Below are 20,282 nucleotides of genomic sequence, written 5' to 3' on the forward strand. Positions count from 1 at the left end.
TTACCTTAATTATACCGGAATAATTTTAATTGGTTTCCCAACACACTAATCCATTGTCTTCGAAGTCAGGGTCCAAGTAATAACAAAAAGTTTCAAGTATTTCTTAACAACTGTTGCAGCGATGAGAAAATGAAAATGAAAAAAAGAAACGGCAACTTTTATGCAAATACTTCCTACTCTTATTTGCCAAGAGGAAAAATGAGTCAGCTTATCATTGGCAACTGACATTGTTGATGGCGACAGCAGCAGTATCACCAGTGTCTGGCTACCTTCCTATACATGTCTCGGTATTTCTGTTGTCTCAGACAAACAAACATTTCGGAATGGATGCTTCCAATATCTTCTTGATTTGCCAGTTTTTGCAAATCACCATCATCATCATCACCACCACCACCGCTATTATCTTCTTCATGCAAATGCTTTAATTATTGCAACAATTGAAAAAAGCGGAAAACAATAAAATATAACGAAATAAAACTCAACCTTCTCAACTGCAACAAGCATTTACAACTCCATTGTCTATTGGAAAATGTCTAAGAACGATGGTGCGGAATACAAACTACAGCCACAAAATGCAAATGTAATTTGTGGTACCAGAACGAACAGCTTGTTTCCAGCTTGCGAGTAGCACAACAAAGCAATGCAAAGCTTCTTAATCAATTTGATGTGGTGGTTTGCTTAAATTTTGATTTCACCCAACATGAATGACGGCGATGATGTTAACAGTTTTTGTTTATACTTTCAACCACACTTTGGAGGGTATATTAAGTTTGTCATTCCATTTGTTACTTCTCGAAATAAGCATTTAAGACTCCACGGTACACATTTTCATGATCTGAATAAGATTCACTCGAGCTTCCGAACGAAATGAAGTAGGTAGATCATCTTTCACTTAAGTTTATTTTAGGTCCTTAAAATTTTCATATGGGTTCCCCCATATAAAGGTACCAACCGATTTAAGGTATTTTGTGTGGGTTAGTCACATTTGTACACTGAATTTTGCTGTAACTGACAGTTTGCGCACTCAGCATGTAGAAAACATCCTTGTGGAGAACTGTATATATAGGTCCACGTTTTGGTGTAGACCCCATATAACTGTCCCTCCCGATATTCAGTATTCTGATGATTCAAACGACATTGTTCGAGGAAATTATCTAAAAGTTATTATCTACTTAGCATCACATTTTTGTATAGGCCACATATAAGGGGTTGGTAGTAGTTATACCCTACACCACAAGGTGGTCAGGGTATTATGTATTTGTGCATTTGTTTGTAACAGGCAAAAGGAAACGAGATAGACCCATAGTTCCTTTTGATGATCTGCATAGAATCACTTTCTGAGTTGATTTATGCATGTCAGTCCGTCTGTCCGTCCGTCCGTCTGTCCATGTATTCTTGTGAACAAAATGCAGGTCGCATTTATTATCCGATTGAGATGAAATTTTGCAAACAACATTTGTTTGGCCCAAGGACGAACCCTATTGAAATTGGAGATAATCGGTAAAAATTTAGATACACCAAACGTGTAATATCAGCCCGAATAGTATGGAATTTTGCACATACAACCAAATTAGGCCTGAAAATAAGTATGTATCGGTCCAGATATAGCTATAGCTCCCATAGATATTGTTCATCCGATTTGTTATTTTTGTCCTCCGCAGCCGTAATATGCACTCTGTAACAACAATATTTGGGGAAATATTTCAAATACAGCTCAGAAATACCTTTGCTAAATTTTATCGAAATCGGTTCAGATTTGGATATAGCTCCCATATATAACTTCGTCCGATTTACCATTTATTGTGCACCAAACGTCTAATATTTGTCCAAATGGGATGGAATTTGGCACATACGAACGAATTTAGTCTAGAAGGTAGTATGCCAAATAAATATCTTTGCCAAATTTTATCGAGATCGGTTCAGATATAGCTATAGCTCCCATATATATTGTTCATCCGATTTGTTATTTTTGTCCTCCGCAGCCGCAATATGCACTCTGTAACAACAATATTTGGGAAAATATATCAAATGCAGCTCAGATTTACCTTTGCTAAATTTTATCGAGATCGGTTCAGATTTGGATATAGCTCCCATATATATTTTTATCCGATTTCAAATTAATTTCACACCAAATGGGCAATTTAAATGATACAAATGCTTCGGCATATTTAGTCCTTTGAATTTTAAATTATAATTATAATCATAGCGTGTATCATTGAATTCTCCCATAAAAACTTTTAATTATTAAGTGGAGCTCAACTAAATTAGCAAAGTAGTGTAGGGTATCATAAAATCGGCCCCGCCCGACTTTAGGACTTTCTTTACTGGTTTTTTTTTAAATATTGCGGGTTACCATATAATATCGAATTTCCAAAAACCTTTTAGTGCACCTATCCTGCACTCCATAAGTGACTCTCATTCCAAATTCAAGCTCATTCCGTTTGTCCAATACAAAGCGTTCATTTTACGCTCAGCCATATGGTATATATGATATGGCTAAAACGTGCCTAATCGAAATAACGTTTTTATATACTAGGTCCCTTTGGACTAAACCTGTTTCTGGACATTTGGAGTAGATCTAGGGATTCCGTCCGTCCGTCTGACTGGATGGGGTCCACGATAGCTTTCGAAGGGAGTATCCGATTTGATACAAACTTGGTACATTGTAACATTATTGTGAAACTTAGAATGAGTTCGGAGATGGGCAATATCGGTCCACTCCTTCTGGTACCTCCCCACAAAAGTTCAAAATGTTGACAGAAAATAATTTACTGCAAAGAATGAGAATGGATAATCAGAAATTGCTCCAACTTTGCAAATCCTAATATTTGCATCAGTCAGGAGCGAAAATTTACATAATCGGTCCACTTCGTCAAGTACCTCCCACACCCAGGAAGGCTCAACATTTTGAATAATTTTAACTCATAAAATTTGATGTTAGAGATCGATTGTCTTCAAATTACACACATTACAATCTTTTTATTAACCTAAGGTCTGGTATGAAGATGGAATATATCGGAATATTCGGTTCGTAAAGCTTATAAAACACGAAATTAACAACCGATTCCATTCAGGCTTGGTACATCTCATTTTTTCTAAAAACTGGAATATATCTAATATAAAATGAATGAAGTAACCATTATAGTCCATACATGACACGTCGCAATATGTATATCATATTTATTGAGGTCCGATACAAATGGACAATATGGGCCTTCGGAACCTATTCCATAGAGGGTCAACAATTTGAATAATCATAACAAACGTCAAAATATATTGAAATAATCGAAAATTGGCTGAGGGTATACATCTGTCGGCAAAACCGACTGATACTTTTTAACTTGTTTTTGGCATTCCCAAAAACCCAGCCCTATCACATGCCTACGCACCAAGGATGACCCACATGCAAAATTTCAAGTTTCTAGCTTCAGCCATTTTGCCTGGGACAGTCAATTATTTCCCTATTCTTTTATATATAGATATTCCGTTTAAAATATTATCCCTGCTACATGGTATAGGGTGTTGTAAACACGTCTTTTCTTGTTGTTATTATTATTATTATTGTCTTACTTATCTCTGATGGTAGCCTCTATTTAACAAGCATGCAAAATTTGTTAATATTCGCTTTTATTGTTTGGTTGCGTTTGAAAAACGTTTGCAACAATAGCTCATTCGCAACACAACACAACCCAATTCACACCCCTCTTCCCCCTCCAAAAAAACACATAAAACCACTGAAGCTAGGCTTAATTTTGATTGATTCCATTGTTTTGCAGCAGATAAGTAGTGGTTGTGCGAAGTGATTTAAATTTATAATAAGGTGTGATTTTGATGAAATTCAGAATGGTTTATTTTATTAGATTTCCAAGAAGAACGTTCGTAACAATGGTTACTTTTACCCAATTGAACATTCTGTGACCTAATTACGTTTTTTTGTAAAGCACGAAATAAATTATAGGCATATAATGTGTTTCTGGTGCTAAAAAAAAAGAATGAGGCAATTTTAAAGAATATTACGATAATTTCAATCTTTTCAATAACTTCATGAAAAAATAAAGTTCCTCATAAAAGTATAGCTAAAAATAGAAGGCACATGTATTGGCGTTTTAAAGTTTACATCGCAATGTAACCTAAATTGAGGGGGAAAGTTTCCCCTCTTTTATTTATATACCCTCAGCCATAGGGCTAGAGGGGAAATAATGTTTTTAGACCCTAGGTCTCTTTGGACCAAATCCGTTTCAGGACATTTGGAGTCGATCTAGCGATGTCCGTCCGTCTGTCCGTTCATCTGTCTGGTACCCGATTTGATCCAAACTTGGTGCATCGTAATATTATAGTCAAACTTAGATCGAGTTCGGAGATTATACTGCACAGAAAGGGAAAGGATAATTCGATTTTGCTCCAACTTTGCAAATCCTAATACTTACATCAGTGGAACATTTTGAATAATCGGTACCTCTCCCACATGGGGTTCAAGATTTTGAAAAACAAAACGTTAAAAGAAGGCGAAATAAGCATCCAACTCTCTTCAAATTTAACGCATACAAACATTTTTGCTAACACAAGATCTGTTGTGAAAGTTATATATAACCACCAACCCCTTCTGGTACCTCACTCACATCCTGTCACAATTTTCAGTACTTTAATCTGTCATAATTTGCGAAACAAGCCAGTGATTCTTTCTGCGATATTTTGGCCCATTCCCGGCGAAGTGCTTGCTTGGGGTGATCGACACTGAATTTTTTTTTAGTGCCAACCTTGCTTTGCAAAATACTTCAGGCTCAATAGTTCAACGGATTGGTATCCGGAGATTTTGGTGGCCTATGTGCGCTGGATATAAAACGAGGAACCTCATTTTGAAACCAATCATGCGTGGCGCGTGCAGACTGCGATGGTGCTGAGACCTGTTGGAATGTCCAAGGTCTGCGGCCAAAATGTTTCCGTGCCCAAGGCTTTAATACACCTTCCAGAATATTTTCGCGATAATATTCACCATTTATGTTGTTGCAAAATGGTCGGACTTATTCCCTTTATTGTTGTTTTTATAAAAACAACGTTTGTTTATTAGTAGAGAACGATGGTAATGTTTACCGGGGGTAAGGCAGGGAATACCTAGGTTTCGGAAAGAGCCACTAATCCTCATCTGTCGATATTCTGATGCCACGGTCACTTAATACGAGCGGAGAGCGACCATCGGCTGTTATGGCGGCCCACACCATCACCATGGCCGGCGCTTGAGTTTTGGTGGCCAACCGAAGGTGCACATTTTCAGCTGACCTCTTTGGCAAGTAAACACGATAATTTTGTTTGTTTACAAACTGCTGGACAACGAATGTTTTCTCTTCGGAAAAAAACCAAATTCGGCAGTTCACTACTTTCAGCCAATTCTTTAGCTCTTTTGAGACTATTTTATTTCTTTTGCGGTGTATGTTCATGCACTTGTTGGAATTTCAATGGCTTTATCCCGAGCCCATTTTTCAATATTTGCCGAATATGTTCAGCTCACGAGCCACTTTTCGGCCATGGCGACGCAGGTTTCGATCTTTTCGACGCTTTTTTACTTTTCGAACCATTTCTGCTGATGTTGCTGTTTTCTTCCGTCCACTTCCTTGACGCCGGGATACGCTGCCAGTATCACGGCAACGAGTGATGATACGAGCCACAAAAGATTTATTAACATTTAAATGCTGGAGTACTCTAACGATAGCCACTTGTGGTTTTCCAGCCAAATATAAAGAAATCACACTATCACGCTTGAATTCCATTACGAATTATTTTTTTTTTCTGAAAAATGCTCACCAAAATGCTTTTGTACGCTTGTAGACAATATAATGAGCAGTCACTGGAATAATTTTTGCATCTGTCGGACGAGTGGTTTAGCAATAACAGCAGTCTGAAGTTGGTTGCAGTTTTTTCATCTCACCCTGAATATCCAATATTCTGCCTTCGTGGTTTGAATCCATTACAAACTAGAGCTACCAAATTTTAGACAAATTCTTTAAAAAAATGAGGCTTAAGTCACCAAGAGAACAAATATCCGATGGTACAATCTTAATATTGGGCCTATGGGAAAACATTGGATCTTTATGAAAAAAGGAGGTAGAATCCATTTCAGACCCCAAAAACCAAATTTGAAACAATTTCGGGAAAAATTTTGTTAACTGGTCTACCCATCCTAGACACCATACAAACTATTGTTCCAAAGTTCGAATAATACGGGTTATTCAAGAGATGGACATTGTTAAATCGACTTTTATTCTGATCATGAATATATATATTTTTTGGAGTCAACGACCAATATTTAGATGTTTCACAAAAAGAATGAAAAATTTAACATACCTTCCATTCCATGGTGGAGGGTATAGCAATTGGAGGAGGTTATAAATGCCTTGACACTTCATTTGTCAAAATCCGACTCAATGCTCTCATGGTAATTTTTCATAAAAATAAATGGACTTCACACACACGCACACACACTTTATTTTGCTGGACCATTTCAAATCAACAAGTCATCAAAAGAAATAAGCGAAAGTCTAAACATAAACTCTTTTTATTTTCATTTGAAAGAAACAGAAGAAAAAACGCCGAAAAACATGCAAGCTTATAAATTATGTGTAGATGAGAAAAAAAAACTTGGCTGTAATTAACAATTACAACAATGGACATGCATTGCTCGTCAAACATACATATTTACAATGCCGAGGTAATGTACCACCACCGCCACCCATGACAATAGGGGCCGGCAACAGTGAGAGACAGAGGCAGCATTTAGCCATTGCCGGCTCTCTCCCAAATAACAGTATTTAGTGTTTAAAAATTTCAATAGCTCTCTCCAGAAGACATTTTTGAGTGTTATATGAGATTCAAAAACAAAAAAGTTTCACTCAAAATAATTTAAATTTTTATTAAAGAAGAAAAAAACTCACAATGTACTCAACAATTGAGTTGTAATGTAGATCGTTCGTCTGATATTACATACGTCCAGAAGGTGCTGCACACGTCCACAATGCTTGCTGGTGCGCATGCTCAATTTACTCTGTAAACGATTCTCTGGCAATGCCGACAATTGGCCTCTTGTGTGAGGGGGTAAGCCAGCGCAAAGCGGCCGTTTTGTAGCACCAACAACAATCTACTTCTCCGGTTGTGGCGATGGCGGTGGCAGAGTGGTAAGACGACAAGTTGGTACTGGGGAATTTTTCAATACTGGCCACTAGACAATTGTAGAGGAGAGACAAACTTTTACTTTAGTTGCAGACGTGATTTCAAGCCGAACGTTACATTTGAACGGATACTGTTTTTTTGGGATAGTGCAGTGGAATAAAACAAAATTGAAAAACAAATATTAACAATTGTTATTGAATTCAATTAAGGTGTTGTTATTGAAGCTTCACACAGGCGAATGTATGTGATTTTTTGTGAATTAAAAAAAACTGAAATGGAATTGAAAAAAAAAAGAGAACTAATTGTGACATTTTATTGAGGGACTCATCTCCTCTGTTGCCAGGATGAATGTGGCTCCTAATGTTTTGTTTGTGTGTCTATTTATTTTTTTGGTTTCCTTTAAGTCTCCCTCAAAATTTTCCTTTTTTCTGCTTCTTTGTTACGTAAATTCTGCGAATAGTTTTATCCGATTTATTATGCAGGTGAACCCAATCCGGTTTCCTTAACATTTTTTTTTATTCCGAAAAATTTCTGCAGCCTGGTTTGGAAACTAGTTTTACGATTATCACCTCATATCCCTGAATGTGTTTAATGTTAGCTTTAATTGCAAGATTTTGCCACAAGCACCAGCGGCAACAGCAGCAACAGCAAGTGCCAGTGTTACGGGTTTCACATTTAATGGACCAACTCCCAAAACAAATACAAAAAAAAAAAAAAAATAGTTCATAGGTATACATATGAAATTCCTGGATGATGGCTGTAGTATGACTCTTTCATTCAATGAAACTTGAATGGGTTTTGAAATCAAGATTTTTATTTCGAAAAAATTATGTTTCACAAATAAATTGATGTAATCAATATCAAGGTTATAGGGTAAGTGTGCCTAAGTTCGGCATGTCCCAGTAGTCGGCACTTTTTATTTTTAAGCCCAAATAAATGAAACTATTATAACTAAATGTATTTTGTTTACTTCAAATATATTGTCAGCTATTTTTGTGTACGATTTCGCTAAGAAAAGATAATTTATTGTAATAAAAATTAAATTTTTGTCTGTGAAGGTCCTCAACAATTCATATTCTTAAGAAATGTACAATAAAGACGTCGAATCAGTTTAACTAAACAAAAATATTATATTTTAATGAATTAATTTATTATTATTATTAATTATTCTTACAAAAAATTGGTATGCCGACTGTTGGAAAATGCCATACCGACAATTGGCAAGTGGTGCCGACTACTGGCAAAAAAGCATTGTTTTAATAAAACTACAAATTTATGAAATTTAATAAAAAGTTATTAAAACTTTATTTATTATTGCAAAAACTATACAAAATTTCGAATCTGAATAAATTAAATTTGTAATAATTGAAATGTTCCACTCACAATGATGACCAAATAAAAACGCGAAAATCCTAAAAGTGCCGACTACTGGTACACTTACCCTATATGAAGTAAAAATGAAAGTGCCTAGCTGAATTCGATGATAGAAAAGGCAAACTTCTCGAAATCGGAAATTATAATCATAATCTGAAATTCAAATCGGAGATTGTAATGCTTTTGCGCTCAGCCTTATGGCTACAGAGGATACTAGAGAATTTTTATTGAGTCAATCAAGCTATGTCTGTTCATCTGTCTGTCTGGTCATCTGGTTCGCACAAAAATGTTTAAAGGAAGTACCCAGTTTGGTATATTCTTGAAACATCTTAATATTTTCATGAAATTTAATTTGAAGTGAAAGATAAACAATAAGGGTCCTTTCCTACCAGAATCTTCTAACAAAAGTTCAAAATGAATGCATATTTTTTGTAAAGTTAAGGAACTACCCCATAGAGTACAAAATTGACACATAGGGCAGGGGAGAAAATGAAATATTTGCACCATACCCCTCATAAACCCTCAACTCACAGTCGGATTTTCCACAAAGAATTACACATCCTAAAATTTTTGCCCATATTTGATAAAGTGTTAAAATGCAATATATATTAATCTAACCTGACTGGTACCTACCACACAAAAGCTCAAAATTCTCAAAAGATATTACATATATATTATACTAGCAAGTGCCCGGTACTTTGTTAGCGAAAAGTCCCCCTTCAAAATTTAAGGTCCTTCCACCAAATCATTTTAATACTCAATATGCACAATTTGCTAGTTATTCCTTGGAAAAAAAATCCAAACAAAACTTCATACATCGTACTTACTTTTCAGCTGCTTATATTCAAATTTGTTCCTTTATCGAAAAGATTATTCGAAAAATGAGTACTTTTCGCACCAGAAAGTCTTCAAAATCTTTCATGATTCCACATCCATTTTTTCAGATTCAAACTATTTTATAATAAAAATTGGTCACCACCATATCTAAATCATAGAAGCCAACAGTGACCTCAATATCATATTTCATATATTTCAGGATTCAATCTCTATCCATTCACTCACCGGCAAATTGTGTACCATTTAGTACTTTTCGACAATCACACACATTAGTACGCAAAACTATATATCAACAGTGGCCTCCATGTCAAATCTCAGAATTCCAACATGTTCAAAGCCACCTCCTTCTCTCCACACTATACACCAACCGTAATCTCGATAAGAAATTTCAGAATTCCGTCTCAAAACCAAAACATTTTATGGCATTTTGTACTTCCTTCTCTTAATTACAGAAACCGACAGAGACATCCACGTAAGATTTTGGGATTTCAGGTCTATCCCTTCACTCAATACCAAATTTAGTACCATTTAAATCTTTTCGTACAGTTAAAGTAGGCATTTTTTCCATATCTCAAACTCAGATACCAACAGTGACCTTAAAATCAAATTTCAGTTGTGTAGTTTTAGTACAATTATGGTACACATTTCCAAAACCAGCTTCTTCTATCAGCTACAGACACCAACACTGACTGACAAAATTCAGGATTTCAGCTTTATTTCTTCACCTAATATCAAATGTAGTACTTTTTGCACATTTTAGTACTCATTTCGAAAACCATCTTCATATCTCAACCTCAGATATCAACAGAGACCTCATTTTCAAATTTCGGAATTCCAGGGCTATCCCTTCACCTAATACCTAATCAGTACCACTTAGTAATTTTCGAACATATATCGCACATTTAAAGTACGTATTTTCAAAACAAAGCTTAATATTAAATATTAAAATTTAAGCTCTGTAATTTCACACACTACAAAATTTAGTACCATTTAGAACAATTATAGTACTCATTTCCAAAATCAGTTCCTTCTTTCAAGTACAGACACCAACAGTGACGTCCATATCATATTTCAGGATTTCAGCTTTATTCCTTCACCCAATACTAAATTTAGTACTATTTAGTACTTTTCGAACAATTATAATACAAATTTTCAATATCACCTCCATATCTCAATCCAAGATACCAACAGAGATCTCATTATTAAATTTCAAGATTCCAGCTCTATTCGCTTTATCTCAATCAAGAAACCAACAGAGTTCTCATAATTAAATTTCAAGATTCCAGCTCCACGTAGTACTTTTTGAGCAAATATATACATATTTCCAACACCACTTTCACACGGATACTAAATCTATCTAATCTAAATATCAAATTTCTGAATTTTGTCACTATTTCTTCACCCAATACCAAATATAGTACCATTTAGTACTTTTCGTACAAATATAGTACACATTTCCGAAACCACATCCATGTGTCTAGGCTACACATGAACAGCGACCCTAATACCAAATTTCAAATTTCGAGGACAATATGTTCACCCAATATCAAATTTTAGCAAATTAGGTACTATTTAGTAATTTTCGTGCACTAAAGGTACACATTTCCAAAACCACATTTTTATGACAAATCTACCATCAACAGGGACTCACTAAACAATTTCAATATTCCAGCTTCATCCGTTCATCCTAAACGAAGCTGTTCCAAAATTTCGTACCATTTAGTACAGTTTGCATACACCCTTTTCATATACTAAACTTACTTTCCAACTTTGATTCTCATACCAAATTTCAAGTTTTTAGCTCCATCCGTTCACATAATACAAATTGGTACCATTTTACAAGTTTTGTACCATTTTAGAACTTTTCGTAACCTTGTGTTCGAATTTCCAATATGGTACATCTATCCTGCACTCTATCTCATTCCAAATTTCTGAATTCTACCACATTCAGTTTGTCCTATACAAAGTATTCAAGTGTTAGTAAAATTTAATACTTTTCATACCCTTTTAGCACGAATGTCCCACATTTATCCCACGCTTATGCACCAAGACTGACCCTTGTGTAAAATTGTAAGATTCTAGCTTCAGGTGTTTCATCTGGGCATTGATTCTCAGTAAGTCAGACAGTTTATTCACTATTCTTTTATACATAGATATATCAGTTGGATCTTAGACTGAAGCTTTCTAACTTGTAAGGAATATATTTTAATGACTTCCTGTCGTGGATTTAAAGGACCTTCTGGTCAGGTATAACTAGTCGGGAACACATTTTTGAAAAGCCCCAAAGGTTTAACATTTTTTTATAAATCTGAAAGTTAAATTTATAAAGAGCATTGAATTTTTAAAGAATATTTTCACAAGGTCATTGTGTAGAAAACAGCCCATTTTCACAAAATTTGCTTCAAGGACCCTCGGAGCGAAACCAGCGATTTTAAGAGACTGTTAAAATTTTTAAGATTTATTATTGCATTCTGCAATTGCAATGAACATTTTTTGAGGAAATTTTTGGCCTAAATATTCATTTGCCTCGGAATAGTCCTTCTTCTAGACATTTTTACTTCTAAGCGAGTCTTTTTTATTTTTTAAACCCAAATCCTTTGGGGTAAAAAACGTGTAGACATTTTAAAAATTGAAGAAATGTGGAAAGCAGTTTTGAAATATTATCAAACCACTTTTGGCAAATTGGCCATAAAAACTATAATCTCCCATTGGACCATACTGCTGCTGGTCATAAACATTGGTGCAATTGGATGATGTAGCAAGAAAAACAGTCAGTTAATGTATGATAAAAGTACCCGTTTGTATTTGACATAATATAAATGCCGCGTATCACAAAATGATGTACATTTGATTTTTTCTTACATTTGTGTGTGTGCCGTTTCTTTTTATAGAAAATTATGTTATTTTGCTACTGTTGCGACTGCCATTGGCGATGACCGAACGAATGAACCGCTGTTACCAATTTCACCAAGACATAGTTTTAGTTTTTTTTCTCTTGCTCCGTTCGCCAAACAACAATGATTTAATTATATTTTGTAATTACATTGATGAGGATTATGGTCAGTGTTTTTTTTTGCTGTTGTTTTTTTTTTGTTGCTGCGGGGAAAGCAAGGGCAATGACTGTAATGTTATCAATTTATTTTTTTAATGTTTTTTCTCAAAAAAAAAAAATCTTTAAAGTTGTTTGAAGAAAGTAGTCCAAGCAATCTTATTCCCCAACGGGTTGTTGATACAATGCATTTTTTATGAAATAAGAAGCTAAAAATACGAAATTGATATTAAAAATAAAAATAACAATATCAATAATAATAGTAATAGTAACAAGTAAAAAGTATCGGTCGGTTTTGCCGACAGATGTATACCCTAAGCCAATGTTCGATTATTTAAAAATATTTTGACTTCTGTTATGAATTTTTAAACTCTTGACCCTCTATGGAGTCGGTTTTGAAAAAATGGGTTAATATATTCCATTTTATATCGGACCTAAATAAATATGATATAAATATTATTATAAATATTTTTGGATGCTTATTTCACTTTTTTTAAGCGTTTTGTTTTTCAAAATCTTGAACCCTGGAACCCTGGTGGAGCAGTTAGCAAAAGAAAATGTCCGATCTCTACCGTCTTTATAAGAGATCTTGTGTTGAAGGAAATGTTGAGATGTACCATGTCTGGAATGGAATTGGATGTTGATTGCGCTTTTTATGAGCTTCATGGATATTCAAAATTTTGACCATTTTTGGGTATCAGAAAGAGTGGACCGATATATTTCATCTTAACACCAGACCTTGGGTTAATATAGATATTGGGATATATGAAATTTGAAGACAATCGGACTCTAACATCACATTTTATGAGAGTTGTAATTATTATTAAATGATACATACCCTCTGTACCCATATGGCTGAGGGTATAAAAATGGTAATTTGTTAATGTCCAAAAAAAATCTAAAAACTGATTTTAAACAGAATTGTAACATGACAATATATTCTAGTATAGGCACCAGAACACTTCATCTAAATACCATAAATACATATTAAAACCAGTAAGGAAAGCTCAAAAGTCGGGCGGGCCGACTATATGTTACCCTGCACCACTATGTATATTTAGTAGAACTCTCGTAAAAGAAAAGTTTATATTGGGTATTTCTGAGCTCTGTGAGATATCTGGTAAAAAAATGGTAGAGTGCATATTCCGAAAGTTGAAGATTTAATCGGATGAAAATATACATGGAGCTACAGCTATATCTGGACCGATTTCCACCCATTTTTAAATGTTAACTTCTACAATAAATTCGCTCGGAAGTGCAACTTTTCACTCACTTTGGGCTGAAATTAGCCATTTGGTGCACAAGAAACCTAAAATCGGACTAAGATATATAGGGAAGCTATATGCAAATCTGATCCGATCTTGATAAAATTTGAATCATGAATTGCTGGGCTGAATCTTATATCTGGTGCTAAATATCAATATTGTGGAGTCCATATAACGAATGTGAGGGACTTAAACACCAAAATCGGATGTAACATATATATGGGAGCTATAGCTATATCTGAACTGATTTTCACCAAATTTGAAGCACATGTTTGTAGGCTGAATTCGGTCGGATGTATCAAAATTCACACCATTTGGACTGATATTAGCCATTTGGTGGACAAGAAACCTAAAATAGGATGAAGATATATATGGGAGCTATATTTAAATTTGGACCGATTTTCACCAATTTCAATAGGGTTCGTCCTTGAGCCAAACAAATGTTATTTAGAACATTTCTTTCAATCGAATAATAAATGCGACCTGCATTTTGTTTACAAAAATACACGGGCAGACAGACAGACGGACGGACAGACGGACGTACATGCATAATTCGAGTTTAGTATAGATGTAACTGTTGGTGTCTGTGGTTAAGATATGGAGATGGATTTGAAAATGTATACTATAATTGTTCGAAAAGTACTAAGTGGTACTAAATTTGGCATTGCGTGAAGGGATAGGGCTGGAATACTCAAATTTGATATTGAGGGCTCTCTTGGTATATGGAATTGAAATGTAGAGTAGATCTTGGAAATGTGTACTATAATTGTATGAAAAGTACTAAATTTGGGCTATTGGGTGAAGAAATATAGATATAGATGTCACTGTTGGTGTCTGTGGTTAAGCTATGGAGATGGATTTGAAAATGTATACTATAATTATTCGAAAAGTACTAATTGGTACTAAAATGGATATTGGGTGATGGAATAAGGCCGAAATCCTGAAATTTGATATTGAGGACTTTGTATGGTATCTGGAATAGATGAAATATTGGTGGTTTTGGAAAACCTGTACTATAATTGTTCAGATTTCCAAAAAGTTCTATGAGGTGCCAAATTGAGTATTGGGCGAAGGAAAACAGCTGACTTTTGAAATGGATGTCACTGTTGGTTTCTGTGGTTGAGAGAAGAAGCTGGTTTTGGGTATGCGTACTGTAATTGTACAAAAAGTACTGAATGGTACTATATTTGGTATTGGGTTAAGAGATACTGCTGGAATCCCGAAATTTGATATTAAGGTGTCTGTTGGAATATGGAATGGAGATATGGAGGTAGTTTTGGAAATATATACTATAATCGTACGAAATGCTTATTTCGGATTGTATAATCGTTTTGTTTATTCAAAACTTTGACCCTTTGTGGGGGAGGTACCAGAAGGAGTGGTGGTCCGATGTATCCCATCCTTATAACAGATCTTGTGTTGATGGAAGTATTGTGATGTGCCAAGTCTCAATGGAATGGGATGTTAATTTCGCATGTTATGAGCTTCATGGATATTCAAAATGTTGACCCTTTGTGGGGGAGGTACCAGAAGGAGTGGTCCGATGTATCCCTTTACACCAGACCTTGGGATAATAAAAATGTAGTGATGTGTGAAATATGAAGACAGCCGGATGCTTATTTCGGATTTTATAATCGTTTTGGTTATTCAAAACTTTGACCCTTTGTTGTGGGAGGTACCTGAAGAAATGGTTCGATCTCTACCATTTTTATAACAGATCTTGGTTTGATAGATATAATCAGATGTGCCAAGTTTGAATGGAATCGGATGTTGATTTCACGTTTTATGAGTTTCCTGGATATTTAAAATTTTGACCCTTTTGTTGGGTTAGGTACCAGAAGGAGTGGACCCATATGTTCCATCTTCACACCAGATATATATATATATAATATTTTTATGTGTAATTTAAAGACAATCGGACTCTTACATCACATTTTATAAGAATTATAATCATTCCCAATTTTGATCCTTTGTGGGGGAAACACTTAATGGAGTGGACCGATATTGTCCTTTTTCGTACCTGACCTAGCATTAATGCAAATATTAGGATTTGCAGGGTTGGAGCAAAATCGGAATGTCCTTTCACTTTCTGTGCTGTAAAATATTTTTTTTTTTCAGAAGGAGTGGACCGATATTGCCTATCTCCGAACTCGATCTAAGTTTGATGATAATATTACAATGTACCAAATTTGGACCAAATCGGATACTCTCTTTGAGAGTTATCGTGAGCACTAGCCAGCCAGACAGACGGACGGACGGACGGACGGACATCCCTAGATGGGCTCCAAATGTCCTGAAACGGATTTGGTCCAAAAAGACCTAGGGTCTAAAACCGTTATTTCAATGAGGCACGTTTTCAAAGGCACGTTTTCCAGCCATATGGCTGTGGGTATAAAAAATTGAATATTGGCGTACAGTGTAATTTAAAAGAAACCTCATCTTCAATTTTATCACACTGACTTTCTTTGACATTTTGTGAAAGTTTCTTCTGCTTCGTTTCTATTATCTACTAGTGACTCTTTTTTCAATTTTTTTTTCCATTCAATCCAATCATAAAAACACAATTGTGTAATTTATTTTGATTAGTTTATGTTTTGATTTTTCCATTCGGTTGTTGTAATTTTCTCTCAGTATGTCGCACATTTCGCTTTCGCGATTTTTGGCATAACGACATTCCGATTTGTAATCAAACTGTAACTATAATAAAATGTTGTATATTTTTGGTCTTTAAAATGTCTTATGTCTTTTAAAATACATAAGTTTGTGTGTATGTTTGTATCTAATTTTACCTACTTTTTTATTTCGTTTCATTTTAGTCTCGGGCGTTTGAAAATAAATTTGTCGCTATTGAAGTGGTTGGTGTTGCGCGTGTCGAAGTCAAGACAAACGGATTGTTTGCGAATTGCGTGTTTTCATTCAAAATCTAAATAAAGAAAATTAAATCCAAGGAAACTGTTTTATAAGCCGCCCATCTATAACTTTTTGGACATCAGCAAAAACAGCAGCAGCAATAACAACAACATGGTGCAATATTGGAAATCCAGTGTTGTATTTGCAACAACAATTTTAATGGGTAAGTTGCTTTCATTTGATTAGAATATGTTAAACATAAAGATTTAAGGCTGGGATACGTAGTCAAAGGCCAAAGTTGATTTCCGATCTTTCAATTTTATCCTATGTACTAAATAACGATTTTCGACTTACCCTTAGTGGAGAAAGGCGTTACGATCTCTTCGCACTGACTAAAGCACATTTTCCCACAATTAACAATTCCAGCACACGCTTATGTCATTGACCTGTTGTCAATCCACAATTGTACACACATCCATACTCACAATGTTCCGTTCTTCTTTGAACGCCGTTTCAGACTTTTTGGCTCACAGACCAGGTAGAAAGTAATGCTACGTGACATGAATGTTTGAATCCATTTTAATTGATTGATAATTTGACTGGCTATATGTAGTTCTGTGAATTTTTTGTGAACGACACCAATTTCCATTTTCAAGGTCTTAACAACCATAGATCGATAGAGAATATTTGATTAGAAAGGTAAAATGGGTTGCTATTTGAATTCAACTAATTAATAAATTATGACCTTGGCCGCCATAGACGAACATAGGCGATTTCCGGATGTGTGGGATTTAATTTGAAGTAAGTGTGTGTGAAAGCGCTGAGGATATAAGTGGGGAAATGCAACTCACGTAACGATTTGACTCCCAATTATTGTATTTTATTAATGTTTTGTTAACAACTAAAAAGTGTCAGCTACTTCGCCAGGGAAAAGTCCAGTTTTAAATTATATATTCGTTCCAACATTTCGTATTAGGCCTTTTTATACCCTTCACCATTTTATGGAGGGTATATTAGCTTTGTAATTCTGTTTGTAACTCCTCGAAATATTTGTAACGCCCCCTACAAAGTATATATATTCTGGATCAGCATAAAAATCTAAGACCATCTAGCGATGTCCGTCTCTCTGTCCGTCTATCTCTCTTTTGTAATCACGCCATCCTTCGAGCGAATTGAGAATGCTGAAATTTTGCATACATGCATAGTTTGCCAATAAGCAGGTTAATTTTGTAAATGGCCTATGTCGGTCCACGTTTTCGTATAGCCCCCATGTAACGGTACCAGCCGATATTTGGTATTTTCATGATTTTAGCGACATTATTTACCGGAATTATTTCAAATTTCATATTGTAAGACCTTAAGGGGTACTACAACCTATGGCAAAAAATTTCGTGTGCAGGTCCGAGTCTTCGTATAGCTTCCATATGACGGTGCCTCCCGATACTATTTTTTCAGAAGTTTTGCGACATTATTCACCGTAATTGTAAGAAATTTCATATTTAAAGTTCGTAATAGTTACTACAGCCTATGAAAAAAAATTTCGTGTGCAGGTCCAGGTCTTCGAATAGCCCCCATATGACGGTACATCCCGATACTCGGTATTTTCAGGATTTTTGCGACATTATTCACCGTAGTTGTAACAAATTTCATATTTAAAGTTCGCAATGGTTACTACAGCCTATGACAAAAAATTTCGTATGCAGGTCCACTTCTTCTGGTACTTCCCCAAAAAAAGGTCGAAATTTTCAAAAAAAAAAAAAAAATTAAATAAATAAATAAATAATTTACGACACAGAAAGAGAAAGGATAATCCGATTTTTCTCCAATTGTGCAATCCTAATATTTGCATCAGTGCTAGGTCAGGTGAGACAACATCGGTCGACTCCATCAAGTACCTCCCCCACAAAGGGTCAACATTTTGAATATTTATAACTCTTATAAAATGTGATGTAAGAATCCGATTGTTTTAAAAACTTCACACACGCAAATATTTTTATAACCCCTAGATCGGCTGTTAAGATGTAATACATTGGTCCACTTCGTCTGGTATCTCCCCCACAAAATGTCGAAATTTTGAATATCCATTAAGCTCTTAAAACGCGAAATTAAAAGTCGATTCCATTTAGACTTGGTACATCTGAATATTTCTATCAATACAGGATCTGTTATTAAAACGGTAGAGATCGGATCTTGCCTTCTGGTACTTCCCCCACAATTGGTTAAAATTTTGAATAAGCACAACGTTTATAAAATCCGAAATAAGCATCCGATTCTCTTCATATATCACACATCTGTTGTGAAGATGGGATATATCGGTCCACTCCTTCTGGTACCTCACCCACAAAGGGTCAAAATTTTGAATAATTATAACTCTTATAAAATGTAATGTAAGAGTCCGATTACACACATCAACATATTTTTATTATCCCAAGGTCTGGTGTGAAGATGGAATATTTCGATCCACTCCTTGTGGTACCTCCTCCACCAAGGAGAAGCTCATAAAACATGAAATTAATATCTGATTCCATTCAGACTTGGTACATCTCATTATATCTATCACACTAAGAACTGTTATAAGGATGGTATAGATCGGATCATTTCTTGTGGTACTTCTCCCACAAAGGGTCAAAGTTTTGAAAAAAAAAAAAAAAAACAAAATGATTTTAAAATCCGAAATAAGCATCCCATTATTTCTACTAACACGAGATCTGCTGTGAAGGTGGGATATGTCGGTTCACACCTTCTTGTACCTCCAGCACAAAGGGTAAACATTTTAAATATCCATTAAGTTAATAATACGCGAAATTTACATCCGATTTCATTCAAGCTTGGTACATTTCAGTATTAAGACAAGATCTGTTATAAAGATGGTAGAGATCGAATAATTTCTTCTGGTACCTCCCCCATATAGGGTGTACCATCAGGAATCTTTTGGGCAATTTTGTAGTCGGCCCCTAACTTTTTTAATAACTTTATCGTCGCTCTTGTTCTTTTTTCTCTTGAATCGAATTATTAATGAAAAATGGATTTTCAACAATAATATTCAATTTCTTGCGATTATCGTTCGAATCACAAGCTAACATTATACCACCATCCTCGACAATTCAATTTTCTATCATTGCCTCGGGCAATGTTAGAACAGAAAAAGTTTTTCTTTAATTTTCTTTGTGTTTACCAAAAAAATGAGCTTCATCAACAATTTGGCTTTGATTTTGCCAATGCTGATGCTAGTGGTGGCATTGATAATTTCCATTGAAATTTTTTTTTGGCAAATATCCATGAAAACCAAGAATTTGAGAAGATAATAACTTTTGCCTTTGTCGAACGAATTGGAATATTCGAAAGAAACTTTTTATTTTGTATCATAGCAAGATTTATGCGGATTTCGAGGTTTATTTTGTCATGGCTTGTTGTTGACGTTTAAAAACTTATTTTGGATTTGAAAAACATTTTGGTGGTTATTAAATGTTATTAGAGCTGTATTACTGAAACTACTTTGAAATTGAAATGGTTTTCAATTTTATTTTTATTATTTTTTAATTAAATCTGTTTTGATACTTTTTTCCTTTGGTTGCGATCAATTTTACTTTTATTCAGAAATGACCACTTTATAGGGGAAAACATGTTATTCGTTGGCTGGCCCTATAGTCCATAGATGGACAAGAATACACGCCAGTTAGTGTTTATGTCCCTTATTCTCTGTCGTGTTTTTAACATCAACAATCTCATCAACATCTACAAATAAT

The 20,282-nt window shown here is 34.9% G+C and overlaps 1 protein-coding gene across 3 annotated transcripts in view; it reads left to right on the top strand.

Moving 5' to 3' along the window:
• LOC101901391 (peritrophin-1) overlaps positions 1-20,282 on the top strand; it is a 289,820-nt gene that overhangs the window by 4,857 nt on the left and 264,681 nt on the right. For 2 of the 3 annotated variants that reach the window (XM_059122169.1, XM_059122166.1), the window contains one exon: positions 16,503-16,759. In XM_059122169.1, the coding sequence (XP_058978152.1) occupies positions 16,708-16,759 (52 nt within the window). In that variant the 5' untranslated portion in view covers positions 16,503-16,707. Of the gene's footprint in view, positions 1-7,241; positions 7,402-16,502; positions 16,760-20,282 lie in introns of those variants that run through there. The other variant, XM_059122168.1, reaches the window with a different exon arrangement.

This window comes from Musca domestica, unplaced genomic scaffold, assembly GCF_030504385.1.
Source record: "Musca domestica strain aabys unplaced genomic scaffold, Musca_domestica.polishedcontigs.V.1.1 2, whole genome shotgun sequence".
In the NCBI taxonomy this organism is placed as follows: Eukaryota; Metazoa; Arthropoda; class Insecta; order Diptera; family Muscidae; genus Musca; species Musca domestica.